At 43.5% G+C, this 14,360-nt stretch overlaps 1 protein-coding gene and 1 long non-coding RNA gene across 5 annotated transcripts in view; one reads left to right on the forward strand and one right to left on the reverse strand.

Moving 5' to 3' along the window:
* Positions 1–8,912, reverse strand: part of LOC128344540 (uncharacterized) — a 125,722-nt gene extending 116,810 nt beyond the window's left edge. Inside the window, exon 1 of the long non-coding RNA XR_008315907.1 lies at positions 8,879–8,912. This is a non-coding gene — a long non-coding RNA (uncharacterized LOC128344540). The remainder of the gene's footprint in view (positions 1–8,878) is intronic.
* RPTOR (regulatory associated protein of MTOR complex 1) overlaps positions 1–14,360 on the forward strand; it is a 510,229-nt gene that overhangs the window by 362,981 nt on the left and 132,888 nt on the right. For all 4 annotated transcript variants that reach the window (XM_053294863.1, XM_053294866.1, XM_053294865.1 and 1 more), the window contains exons 12-13: positions 10,904–10,987; positions 12,177–12,287. In XM_053294863.1, coding sequence (XP_053150838.1) covers positions 10,904–10,987; positions 12,177–12,287 — 195 coding nt within the window. The remainder of the gene's footprint in view (positions 1–10,903; positions 10,988–12,176; positions 12,288–14,360) is intronic.

Consider the following 14,360-nt stretch of genomic DNA (forward strand, 5'->3'; position numbering starts at 1 on the left):
AGAAAGTGGGGTCTGGGGCAGAATAGTGGGGTGTGATGGTAGTGCCTAATGGGTGGAGGCTACCACCCCAATTTCAGGGGGTTTGGACAAAGGGGTGATTTTTTGAGAATTTTTGAAGTTTTAGTGACTTTGGGGCAGTTTGGGGGCAGAAAGTGGATCTGCCCCAAAATAGTGGGGTGGGGTGGTAGTGCCTAATGAGTGGAGGCTACCACCCCAATTTCAGGGGGATTGGGCAGAGGGCTGATTTTTTGAGAATTTTTGAAGTTTGGTTGTCTTTGGGGCAGATTGGGGGCAGAAAGTGGATCTGCCCCAAAGGAGTGGGGTGGGCTGGTAGATAGTGCCTAATGGGTGGAGGCTACCACCCATCCCCAATTTAAGAGTGATTGGGCAGAGGGGTGAATTATGGTGAATTTATTTGTATGAGGTTTGTCTTCATAAGGTGAAGTGTGCTAAATTGATTACTTCCTCATATTATTCATAGTAAAGGAAAGTGTGAAAAAGTGAAAGTGGGGTCATGAGAGTTGTTTAATTGAAAAATATCTCATTTGCTATGATAGAATGAGAATTCACACCTTTTCTATGCACCATAATTCACCCCTCTGCCCTATCACTCTTAAATTGGGGATGGGTGGTAGCCTCCACCCATTAGGCACTATCTACCAGCCCACCCCACTCCTTTGGGGCAGATCCACTTTCTGCCCCCAATCTGCCCCAAAGACACCCAAACTTCAAAAATTCTCAAAAAATCAGCCCTCTGCCCAATCCCCCTGAAATTGGGGTGGTAGCCTCCACCCATTAGGCACTACCACCCCACCCCACTATTTTGGGGCAGATCCACTTTCTGCCACCAAACTGCCCCAAAGTCACTAAAACTTCAAAAATTCTCAAAAAATCACCCCTTTGTCCAAACCCCCTGAAATTGGGGTGGTAGCCTCCACCCATTAGGCACTACCACCACACCCCACTATTCTGCCCCAGCCCCCAGTTTCTGCCCCAATATGCCCCAATCTGCCCCAAAGACATGAAATTTTCAGAAATTTACCAAAAATCAGCCCTTTGCCCAATCCCCCTGAAATTGGGGTGGTAGCCTGCACCCATTAGGCACTACCACCCCACCCCACTCCTTTTGCCCAGATCCCATGCTATGCCCCCGAACTGCCCCAAAGTCACTAAAACTTTAAAAAATCGCCAAAAATCAGAGGAAGGTCCAATCGACTTGAAATTTGGGTGGCAGGTAGAACACAAGGTCCCCTTTCAAATCAGCTATTTTTTGAGATCCGAACCGGTTCAGTTCGGATCCGAACCGGTTCGGATCCGAACCGGGGGGGTGGTTTGGCAAAACCAAAACCGAACCACCCTGGTCCGGTTCGGACCCGGTTCGGATCCGAACCGAACCGGGAGAACCGGTTTTATGCACATCCCTAATCCCCTAAGGGGAATATCTTACAGTGATCACACATGTAGTCTCCCATTCAAATGCAAACCTGGGTGGATCCTGCTTGTGTTTTTCATCTGTGTCAGCCAAACTCTTACACAGAACACCCACTCTTGCTGAATGTCATTCTCTCTTAATGTTCACTATTTTAACAACTACTAGTGACAATAGGGACTTGTCGGTCTATGAGAAATGCATTATCACCTTGTTTGCATTAAAATATCCATTGATTTTAGCTATACAGTTTTAGCAGAAGAGTCAGAGCACTGACAGACTGAAACAGATCTCAGATTTCCTATCCAGTGGCTAAGTGACAGACTAGTCCAAGGTCAGGGACCAAATCTCAGCTGGCAAGAGTGCAAAGAAGTAGCAGCTTCCTGCTCAGCTTGGTCATAGTTGTGGAGTCCTCCTCCTTAGCCATTACCATCAAGCTGCAGCAGAGGATGAGGCAAGCAGTAAGGCTCCCCATCAACCTTAGTAGGACAAAGTGCCTTCTGGGCCGTTCCCTCTGTCAACCCCCCCCCCCCCCGCTTTCCTTTTTTCCTTTTTAAATATTGTGAGCCCTCTGGGAACATAATAATTATTTTTTAATGCTGTAAGCCACTCTGAGCTATCAGAAAGAGCAGGATATAAATCGAACAAATAAATAATTGTCGTGCTGCTGGTGACATCTCTCTCTCTTTCTCTCTCATGGGTTTTTGTTTCAAATATACAGAATCAATAGATTATACAGGTCATCTGGAAAGACTTGTAACATCTTAGCACTGAAAAATGATTATTTCAGTATTATCCTTTACATTTAATATCTTCTAAATGGCCATAGGCTTCCCTGAAATTAGTATACATTTTGCCCATTTCGTCATGCTTTCAGTCAAATATTACCTTTATCCTTACTGCAGTATGCCATGCCTTTGAGAACCACACATTGGTGCTTGGGATCCTAACAATTTTACAGTAATGTGCAATTGTCTTTCTGGCTGCAGCCAAAATGTTTTTAATTATTTCCTGCGAGTCTTTGAAGACATTTAGTCCTTTTTTTCCTTTTTTGCTGGAGATAGTAAGGCATAGGCTCTTCCTGCTAAGAGAAATGAAGTTTTATTTTACCTATCCAAGGGCATCCATTTCCCTCCCTTATAACGGGAAAAGACTCTCATTCCCACTTAGATCCAGGATCTTGCATCATGGCTGACAGTATCATCAATCTTTGTGAGTCTGAATCTTCATTTTGTGGAACCTCTGAAGCCTGGGAGATCATTGTGAGGGAGGGGTGATAAATGGGCAGTTTATCTCTGGCAAAGCATTTGGGAGAGGCACATTTCTTATCCAGTATAAGATCTGTCAAGTGACTTTATACCAGGGGTCTGCACTGATAATTAATTTTGCAACAATATTGAGATACCTAACTACTCTCTACCCCTTCATGGAGTGAAATGACTGAGCCAGTGCAAAAGGCAGCGCAGAGGTATGGATTCGGTAGGGCAACCAAGTTCACAATGCTTAGTCAGATTGAATTATGATTAAATTAATTCTATTTGTAAGAAGAATGTTTCAGTTCTTTGGCGTGCCTGTTTGTGCAGTGCATCTAGAGAGAGACCTTGATGGTGTGTGCCCCTCCACCCCCTTTTTCCTGGAGTTGACTCTCCCTAGAGAAGAGGGGCATTAGCGTGCCTTGAGAACAGTGCCAGGCATTTATGCCACGTTGTCGTAGTCACAGGAAAACAATCCTCTTGTAAATGGCCTTTTATTGACTTTAAATATTTCAATCCCTTTAGACTCTCTTCTGTCTTGGGAAAAGCCTGACAAAAACAAATCTGTGATGCAGAGGTTAGAGAGAGGAAAGAAAACAACAGCTCATAGAGGCAAAAACATTGGCTGCTTTGGAACATGCCTGAGTAGTAGATTGTTTAATCCTTGGTGAGGTATTTCCCTTCCAGACTATGTCCAGTGCAGCTCAGTAGGATTAGTAGTTGCCTGATGAAGGCGAAACCTAGTTGCGGATGCAAAGGAAGCTTTTGTTTCATCCATGTTAATAATTGTGTTGGCTGCCATTTGACCTGTTGTATATTGCAATTTCTTTAATACAAAATCTCTGCGAATGTATCTGTCCCTACTTTCTGTCTTTCTGGAATACTTTCTGGAATACTTTCTGTATTCCTGTCCCTACTTGGACAGGAGGTTTGGTATTTTCATATACAAAAGATAATTTTTAAAAAAACACCACATCTCAGGTCCACTTCCTTTTCTGTATACTTGCCTCTCTGACTTTGAAAACAGCTTCTCTTTTTATTGGAGAGGATCAAAGTTGCTAGATAGAAACTGAAAAGTTCATTGTAGTTTTATACCAACAAAGCCTGATTTATGTTCAGTATATGATTTTGCACTCAGAAATGAAGTATTGAAGTAAAAGCATCCTTTTAAAAATTTGTTTTAAAAAAAATGTGTATCAGTTTTCAGCAATGAATGGAATTGTTCCAATGCAACTTGAGATAAAGTATTGTTTTTCTTTGGTGCCTTGCTGCATGACAACCAGTTATGTCTCAAGTAGAGCTGTGATGTACTTGGAGTCCAACTCAGGGCTTGGCTCCCAGGAATCAACTAGTAAGCCAACTTAAGGCCTTTTCTAGTAGGCCATCTTGGCCACTAGGTCTAGCCTCCCCAAAACCTATCTCCAAAAAAATAGCTGCCACCACTTACTCTTCTAAAATGTATCTGCCTGAGCCACTGTCAAGGCAAGAAGATGAGATGAGATATATTAAGCTTAGATTACATCCAGGCCAGTACACCTGACTGTTTTAAAAGAATATAGGATTTATTTAGGACATATCACTCCAGAAAAAGGCAGTCAGTTAATAAATAAAGGAAGTAATGTTTGATAATTTATACTAAAAGCAGCATTGTTTTTCTACAAGCTCTCCTCCTCACCAGCCTCTTTCAGTCATCTTTAATCCTTCAATGGACCCTCCCACCTGTCATTCACTCTTGCTCTGCCCCACATTTCATTTCTCTCACCAGCTGCCTGATCATTGTTGCTGCTTTCATTCCTTATTCCTCAGGTTTATTCTTGATACTTTTCAATGTTTTTCACTGTTTCTACTCTACTGAAAGTACTCTTACCAAAGTTCCCAACAACTTTGCCAGGCTACATACAGTACCCCTAGTCTTGGTCTTCATTCCTCCTTCTGTGCGCAGAACTGGTTTTCGTGGTTCGGTTCAAATTCAAAGTGCATTCAAACCAGTCTGCTGGTTTGTGAACCAGTTTGATATGCCTCTTAAGGATCACCATACCATTATCACAGCCCAGAGGGAGAAGATATTTCATTGACAGCCCATATGATTTTAGCTTTTCAGTAATTAGATGCATCCAGTCAGAGGGATGTCCATCCTTAAAAATTAGGGGAGCTAGGCCAGGTGGGGAATAAATCGATTTCAACCAAACGTTGAACTGAACTGAACTCATTTATTTACGGTCAATGACCAAATAAACACTACAGCAAAGAGCAATACAATCGATGCAATAACATAGGTAAAAATTTAAAAACCAGTTTGCGGACACCTTATTTTACATGCCTCCAAGCAAAAGCAAGCAACCCTGTGGGTAACTTCTTCATGCCTATCTCCTAAAAAATAAAAAATAAAATGTTCCTCAGACCAACCCAAACGTTGAAGATATAAGTCCAGGGCACAGGACTCCAAGCTTTGACACACAGCAGGGGGTTGAAAATATAGCCGTAAGGATTTTAGACTGGACCCTCTCAAGTGGATGGAAATCACTGTATATACAGATCTGAGAGCCATAAAGAAGCTGGGGAATAACCTTGGCTTGATGGCAGTTGGAACATATCTACCCCCAGAAGAGAAAAAGAATCTCAAAATCGCAGTGGTTGATCTCTGAGGTTTGAGCATATCAACATGTATAGAGAGGGATGACTGAGTAGACATTGGATTCTTTGATTTTTAAAATGCTTGATCAAGTTCCTCACCAAAGGCTTTTAAGGAAGACTTTGCAGTAAAGAGATAAGAGCCTGGGTCCTTTCATAGATTTGTAATTTGTTAAAAATCCACACACACAGGAAGCAGAATATATGAATAGATGAACAGTTTTTGCAAAGGAGGGAAGTAAACAATGGGATTCCCTAAGGATCTGTATTGGAACGTGTGATTCATACATAATTTTTAGTTGGGGTGAATAGTGTGAGACCAAGTTTGCAGATAACATCAAATTATTCAAGATGGTGAAATATCAAGCAGAATGAGAATACCCCCCAAAAGATTGCTCCAAACTGGATGGCTGGACAAGAGAATAGCAGAAGAGAATTAATGTTAAGTGATGCATATTAAGATAAGAAAAAATTATATCTTCATATATGCTGATAATATCTGAATGGGCTAGATCTATTTAGAAAGGGGATTTTGAGATCATGGAGGATAGCTAATTGAATACAGCATTGCCATGTGCTGTAGCTGCAGGTCAATAATGGTTAGGATCTATTAAGAAAAGGTCTGGAAATAAAACATTAAATATCATCCTACCATTGTGTAAATCTATGGTTGTCATGCAAATAGCTCATCTGAGACATTTAAAGCATCCCCTTTTATGTAGGATCTTGTGGTTTCTGGCTTCACCCTGGGCCTTGTCTCAGGGGTTTGCTCCAACTGGTATCAGCTATTTTATAATATAAGAATCACTCCTGGATAGGAGCTGCCTACAGAGGTGTATGTTGGACAACATCCCTGAACAAGGTTGCTGCCTCTCTCTTTTTGAGTCCAGTGGCCTTCCCAGCTGACCCACTCCTCTCAGCTTAGTAATGTTGGAAAACAGCTCAAGACAAGTGAGATTGGAGAACTGGCAAATTCACACCAGTGTAGAACACTTGAATACAGGAAAGTATTTTCACTGATAACACACAAAGACAGGAAAGTATTAAGGTAACTATTAAGACAGTTACAAGAGAAACGGGGCACAGCCTGATAATATTTCACACTCAGCAAAATGTGAGTCAGTAGAACTACAGTAACAGCTCGTTAACATAGTTGGATATGGCTTTATGAGTTTGTATTAAATTATTAATGTGTTACTCCCTCCTGCCTTTCATTCTAGCCTCTTAGCATCAATTTGCCAAGGAAAGCAAAGGCTGATTACTGCTTCCAAGCCTTTTTGAGTAGCTTCTTGCTGTTCAGTATATCTTTGGATTGGAGAACTATTTCTCACTTTAATATTTCTTCTTTCTTAACTTCTCCCCACACACCATCACATTCCTGGCTTTTGCTTAGTTTCATCCAAAGGAGCACCCTTTAATGCACCACATCCTTGTGTTTGAGAAGCACATGATAATGGAAACCACACCTATCACTCCTTTTCAGTTTATACAGCATACTACACCATTATGTTGAGGGGAGAAACAAAAACAGAAAACCAGTCAAAATCAATGCAAATTTGTTTTTACAAGTTTTTAAATTGTCATGGGAGGAGAGCTGGTCTTGTGGTAGCAAGCATGATTGTCTCCTTCGCTAAGCAGGGTCCACCCTGGTTACAAATGAATGGGAGACTAGGTGTGAGCACTGTTAGATATTCCCCCCAGAGGATGGGGCCACTCTGGGAAGAGTATCAGAAGGTTCCAAGTTCCCTCCCTGGCATCTCCCAAGATAGGGCTGAGAGAGATTCCTGCCTGCAACCTTGGAGAAGCTGCTGCCAGTCTGTGAAGACAATACTGAGCTAGATAGACCAATGGTCTGACTCAGTATATGGCAGCTTCCTATGTTCCCCTATGTTCCTATGTCTTCAGGACAGCCATCAAGATCTCAGTACCAGTGCTTCAGTACTAGTGCACTGCTCCAGGAGCATGAATGCAGTCTGCAGGGTTCACTCTCTGCCTGCCCCTGTGATTTCCTCTGGAGTGCTAAATGCACACCTATGCTTCAGGACCACTGCCAGATTTGTGAAGCAGGGATAAGAGGAGAAGGCTGACTCACCATTGGAGGGCAGGGCAGGGCAGGATGGGCCTGTGCAATTGTTCAGCTCAGAATATTTGCAGCTGAGTAATGGCACATCACCCCAGCCCCATGCAGAGGTGGCTGTTCCCACCACTCATGCACAGATTGTCTGATGGCTATAGGCCACCTCCAGTCTCAGAGGCAAGATGCCTCTAAATACCAATTGCAGGGGAGCAACAGCAGGAGAGAGGGCATGCCCTCACCTCTTGTCTGTGGGCTTCTCAGAGGCATCTAGTGGGCCACTGTGTGAAACAGGATGCTGAACTAGATAGGCCTTGGGCCTGATCCAGCAGGGCTGTTCTTAAGGTGCTCTGCAGAGCACCAGAGAGAGCCTGTAAAGGAAACCAGAACTGCAGAAAGCCCTAGCAATGTCTGGGAAGGCATACATGGAGCACTGGAAAGCATAGTCTTTCCCAGTGCTTTCCCCACAGAGCTCAACGCTTTATTTAGCACATTTATATACTGCCCCATATAAAATCTCTGGGTGGTTTACAAATCAAAACACAACAATAAAAACCTTATATCATATAAAACAAATTAAAATAACCAACTAAAACGTTATAAACAAAAACCTTTTCCCATCTGCATCTCCTTGAGCCAGGAGGTTTGCTGAGCTGGCCTTGCCTCCTCCCTTCAGCCTTGACCAGCAGAGAATATCAGTTGCTAGGATTCCTGCTGCTGGCTTCAGCTGCAGTTCTGATTGCCCTGATGAGCTGCAGCTGCATGGGGGGCAGTTCCATCAGCCGGATTCCAGCATCCATGTGAGAGTTGGGGGCTGGGGTGTTTGACTGGGGCAAGCCAGAGGTGCAGCTGTTGGTACAGGTGTCATTAGGCGGCCCACCTGCAGGCGGCCACCAAATCTGCCGCCAAAGGGGGCCAGCCTTTGGTGTAGGGCTGAAGTCTGACTGGAAGTTATGTTTAAGGTCCTCCAGTCTTAGTTTTAGTTTTTTGTTATGGTTTAGTTTTAGTGGTTGGTGACAAGCTGTTCACAGGGATGTCTCTGGGCTTTCTTGTTAAGGATGGAGCCAGGGGCAGGTTCGATGAGGTTGGGGTGGCTGTTTCGGTACTGGTGGGAAAGAGAGGATTGGGCATTGGCGGGCCAACATGCCGTTACAGGGGAAGGGAGTCAGGTAATATAATTACCTTTTTCCCTTGCAGCTGCCCATCTAGCTCTCAGGCCTCGGGGAGTAGTTCCAACTCCCCATTGAACCTATAACGCCAGGTTGGTTCAAAATAAGATCAGAATCACCCATGAGTTGATCATGGATGAAGGAGCTAACCTGGCTTGTATAACTGAGACCTGGTTGAGAGTGGTCTTGTGTGGGCCCAACATCTTCCCTCAGGGTAATGTGTTGTTGAGCAGGGGAAGTGGGCAGGGGTAGTGGTGGAGTGGCTGTGGTCCATAAGACTAACATCTCCCTTACCAGGATCCCTGTGAAAGAATTTACTTACATTGAGTGTGTGTACCTTAGACTGTAGATTCAGGATAGACTGGGGATTCTGTTGGTGTTCTGCCCACCCTGCTGCCATGACAACTGTGGGCCTATCCTAATTTGTCCTAGGACATACACATGTTGCTGGTCACATGCTGGATTTGGAGTTTTGCTCAGATCAGAGGGGTTTTCCGTGCGTCTGGTCTCCTGTAGTCTCCTCATTGTCATGGAGGAACCACTTACTGGTTAAGGTTGGTTTCACAGTCAGGTCTGACCCCTGCAGGGGTGGTGGACCTATTAGAATGGTCCGCCCAAGAACATTGTTGGATCCAGTAGGATTCCAAAGGGCCTTGGAGGTTTTTGGAGTTGTTTCTGCTGATGATTCTGAGGTGGATACTTGGAACAGAGAACTTACCAGGGCAGTAGACACAATTGCTCCTAAGCATCCTCTCCAACCACTTCAGAATTAACTCCATGGTATACGGCAGAGCTACGGTAGCTTAAGTGGCAAGGTAGACAATTGGAGCGCAAATGGAGGAACACACATTTTGAATTTGATGAGACACAGCATAGAGCCCAGCTGAAGGCATATGTTTTAGCAATATGTGCAGCAAGGAAGCTATTTTATTCTGCATGCATTGTGTCTACAAGTTCTCATCCAGCAGAGCTGTTCTGGATTGTTATGGGTTTAACTCAAATCTCTTCTGTTTCAAATCTGTTTCCAAAAACAATGTCTCACTGTGACGCATTTAATGAGTCCTTTGCAGATAAAAGTTCTCACATTTGGGCTGATCTGCTCTCCAGCATTTCTGCAGGGCCAGTTAGCAGAGTGTCCAGAAATCCCTCTTGCAAAATTAGATTGGATCAGTTGCAGTTTGTAAGTCCTGAGGATGGGGACGAGTTGCTTGGAGCGGTACAGCCTACCACCTGTTCTTTGTATCCTTGCCCAATATGGCTGATTTCATCTTGCAGGGAGATTGTTGGAGCTGGCCTAGTTTATATCATCAGTACCTCACTGAGGGAGGGCAAGATGCCATCTTGTTTGAAGGAGGCGGTAGTTAAACCCCTTCCTAAGAAGCCCACTTCAGATCCCCTATAATTATAGGCCAGGCTCCAACCTCCCATTGTTGGGTAAAATGATTGAGAAGGGTGGTGGCTGACCAGATCCAAGTTGATTATTTTCTTGGAGAAAACTGATGCCCCATTTGAGAATGGCTTTAGAGTGGGCTATGGGATTGAGACACCTTTGGTTGACCTGACGGATGACATTCACCATGGAATTGACAGAGGGAGTGTGACTCTGCTGGTTCTTCTGGATCTCTCAGTGGCTTTCAATACCATTGACCATGGTATACTTCTGGCTCACCTGAGATATTTGGGGATAGGAGGCACTGTATTATAATGGTTCTGCTCCTATGTCTTGGGTAGTTTTCAGATGGTGGTGCTTCATGACAGTTGCTGTTTAAAATGGGAGCTACTATATATTGTCCCCAAGGGCTCCATGCTGTCACCAATGCTTTTTAACATCTACATGTTAAAGTGAAGTCATCAGGGGATTTGGTGCTAGGTGTTATGAATATACTAATGACATCCAAATCTGTTTCATCAATATCAGGAAATGGTATTAGCCCCTTAAATGCCTGCCTACAGGAAGTAATGGGCTGGATGAGGGATAATAAACTGAAGCTGGATCGAAGCAAGATAGAGGTGCTCATTTTTGGGGGTCATAATCTTCAAGATGGTGTAGAAGGATGGCCACAGGGAAGCTAAACAGCATGTCAGTGGCGTGTGAAAAGTGAGCAGGGAAGTAGTGGTTGGTGCACATGCCACTTCCCAGCTGGCTTTTTGCATGCTGGCAGCGATGTGCTGTTTAGAGTTCGAACTCGTAGTTTGTATTGAGTACAGTTACCACACATTTGTTGAAAATGAAATATGTATGCTTGGGCATAGCCCCATTTCCCCAGTCTCTCTGGTTACTTATGCTCAGTCATTTCAGAGGTTGATATTCTTTGCAGTAATATTATTTCCTCCTCTATTTTTGCAGGTGCTGTTGAGTCAAGTGCATCGGCTGAGAGCCCTTGATTTACTGGGCCGGTTTTTGGACCTGGGTCCCTGGGCTGTTAGCTTGGTGGGTACATATGATGGACATATCTTTGAGAAAAGAAAAATTCTTTCTGAATCACCATATATGAATGATGAACTTTTGCTTGCAGGATGTGAAAAATGTCCTACTTGTTTATAGAAATTGTTGCTATCTGTCAGAAACCAGAAGACACTTAGGTCACTATAAATCAGTCTGCCAGAGCTTTAGCGGGCTCTAGAAGCTGATGAGAATCCTTTTTCTATGTAGTACACATTAGCTGAAGACATCAGTCCTTATCCTTATTTGGCCTATCCAATTCCATCCAAGGCTGGGCATAGTAATAATAAGCGAAGTGATGTGAATGCTCAGACAGCTTCTTATGGGCATGTTGGATTTGTTAAGCAAGCTGCTGAGTAAAAGGAGAATAAAAAACTAGATGAATGCCAAGCTGTTGTAAATTTTGCCCACACTTCACACATGGACTACCTGAGCCTGATTCACCTTAAAGGAGAAAGGACGTTAAAATCATTTGATTTGAAGTGTTCATAGCTAAGTGTGTAAGGTGTTTGGGAGCAGCTACTTATATGTAAAAATGAACAATTTGAAAAATCAGTGAGAAGTAGTGAAGATACAGCATAGTATCCACCCAAAATAAAATAGTTTCTAGTGAAAAGCAGTCTGCTTGCTTGTGTCCCAGATCGAAGGGAGGAGGAGAGTAGTGCACTATGAGTATGAACCCTTGCTAACTGGGCAAAGAGGCACCTTTTAACGTGGTGATTCTCTTTATTTAGCAGGGGGAGAGTAACTGGCCCTATCCACCCCCAGCACAGTACCTCCAGTGACTGTTGCTGGTGTCTGTCATGTTTCTTTTTAGATTGTGAGCCCTTTGAGGACAGGGAGTCATCTTATTTATTTATTATTTCTTTGTGTAAACCGCCCTGGGCCATTTTTGGAAGAGCGGTGTAGAAATTGAATGAATGAATGAGTATGTTGCTCATTAAGCCTTGATTTGGCAGGCCAGATACATTTGAAAATACCAGGTGATCCAGGAATAAAACTAACCTGAGACCAATGTACAGAGGTTATCTCTTTAGCGTTGCCATTGTGATAATGATTTCTTAGTAGACATTTCAGAACCTATTAAAGTATAGGTGGATAGCAAGCAAGTCACCTTTATCAGCTTCCACCCTACACACCCTAAGTTTACATTCTGTCCCCAATTTTTCTTCCCCAGGCTTTGTCTGTTGGCATTTTCCCCTATGTGCTAAAGCTCCTTCAGAGTTCTGCTCGAGAGCTAAGACCTCTTCTTGTCTTCATCTGGGCCAAAATCCTTGCAGTGGACAGTGTGAGTAACTATGAGTCCCTGAATACTTTTGTGAGCTAGTATTAGTTGCATCTTATTTGTCTGATCCAGTCTGTACCATACAGCCTTTATATGCAGTGGGCAAATTTTCATATTCTTTTTGTGTGGCCCTGCCAATCTTTCTGTCTATACGACTTGCATATGTGTTGGCTTGTATTGTACACAAAAGTAATTGCAAACAGAAAATATTGACCAAAGTAAATATTGCGACAACAGAAAGAGATATTTTTAAAAGTCAGACACTCTGATTTTGGTCCTGACTTAGTATTTTTATTGCGTTTTCTGACTGATGGTTTCTAGCCCGAGGAGGAGGAGGGAGCAATGATCAGGCACTGGCATCCTTTCTTGCTGGTGATCTAGAATTATGTTTAGTATTATTAAATATGTTTTGGATAATGTTTTAAGAGGATTTTGGACTTCAAAGAAAATGAAAAGTAATCTTCAAGCTGTTCTGGAAAAAAAAGGCTTATTTTTAATACATGCTCTTGTTTGGCTGGAGATTCAGGTCTCAATGTATAATTCAGAGTAAGAATGTATTCATTGAATCTGGCACGCAACACTGTGGAAGCTCACATGCCAATGAAATTGTTTGTCAGGGGTATAGGACACATTCACTGCTTTACAAATAAGGCCAGCTACAGCCTTCCAGCTTAGATTGGTGAAGTACATGTTTTGGTATGCCAGAGATGTACATCTTTTAGACCTCATTTACATACAGTATTATGTTTTCTGTGATCTGGCATTCAGCAGCAACTCTGGGATCTGAGATAGGAAGTCATTTCCACCCCATACTTGCTCTTCTGACCCCTAAGGCAGAGAAATGCTTGTACCTTTTACCAGAGAAAGGCTTTTACCAGGGTTCTAAAAATGTTGACTGGCTTTTGTAGCTAAGCCAAAAGAGTGGTACTAGAACCCTGATCCCCCCCTTTAGTGCAATCCAAGATAAGCTCCACTGTGCTCACGTTCCCAGGTAATGATGTATAGGATTTCAGCTTCAGTCCCTGACCTTCATGGTGCATGGTTAAGAACATAAGAACAGCCCTGCTGGATCAGGCCCTAGGCCCATCTAGTCCAGCATCCTGTTTCGCACAGTGGCCCATCAGATGCTGCTGCAAGCCACAGGCAGGAGTTGAGGACGTGCCCTCTCTCCTGCCATTACTCCCCTGCAACTGGTTCTCAGAGCCATCCTGCCTTTTGAGACTGGAGGTGGCCCACAGCCCTCCGACTAGTAGCCATTGATGGACCTCTCCTCCATGAAGTTACCAAACCCCTCTTAAAGCCATCCAGGTTGTTGGCTGTCACTACATCCTGTGGCAGAGAGTTCCACAAGTGGATCACGCGTTGTGTGAAAAAGAACTTCCGTTTGTTGGTCCTAGACCTCCTGGCAATCAATTTCATGGAGTGACCCCTGGTTCTAGTGTTGTGTGAGAGGGAAAAGAATTTATCTCTCCCCAGATTCTCCGAACCATGCATGATTTTATAGACCTCTATCAGGTCTCCCCGCAGTCATCTTTTTTCTAAACTAAAAAGCCCCAGGTGTTGTAGTCTTGCCTCATAAGAAAGGTACTCTAGGCCCCTGATCATCTTGGTAGCCCTCTTCTGCACCTTTTCCAGTTCTACAATGTCCTTTTTTAGATGTGGTGACCAGAATTGTACGCAGTACTCCAAGTGTGGTCGCACCATAGTTTTGTATAAGGGCATTATAATATTAGCCGTTTTATTTTCAATCCCCTTTCTAATAATCCCTAGCATTGAATTTGCCTTTTTCACAGCTGCCGCACATTGAGTCGACATTTTCAACGAGCTGTCCACCACGACCCCCAGATCCCTTTCCTGGTCAGTGACTGACAGCTCGGATCCCATCAGCATATACTTGAAGTTGGGGTTTTTCGTCCCAATGTGCATCACTTTACACTTGCTAACATTGAACCGCATTTGCCGCCCACTTCCCCAGTTTGGAGAGATCTTTTTGGAACTCCTCACAATCCGTTTTGGATTTTACTACCCGGAAGAGTTTGGTATCATCTGCAAATTTGACCATCTCGCTACTTACCC

The sequence above is a fragment of the Hemicordylus capensis genome, chromosome 2, assembly GCF_027244095.1.
Source record: "Hemicordylus capensis ecotype Gifberg chromosome 2, rHemCap1.1.pri, whole genome shotgun sequence".
NCBI classification, from domain to species: domain Eukaryota; kingdom Metazoa; phylum Chordata; class Lepidosauria; order Squamata; family Cordylidae; genus Hemicordylus; species Hemicordylus capensis.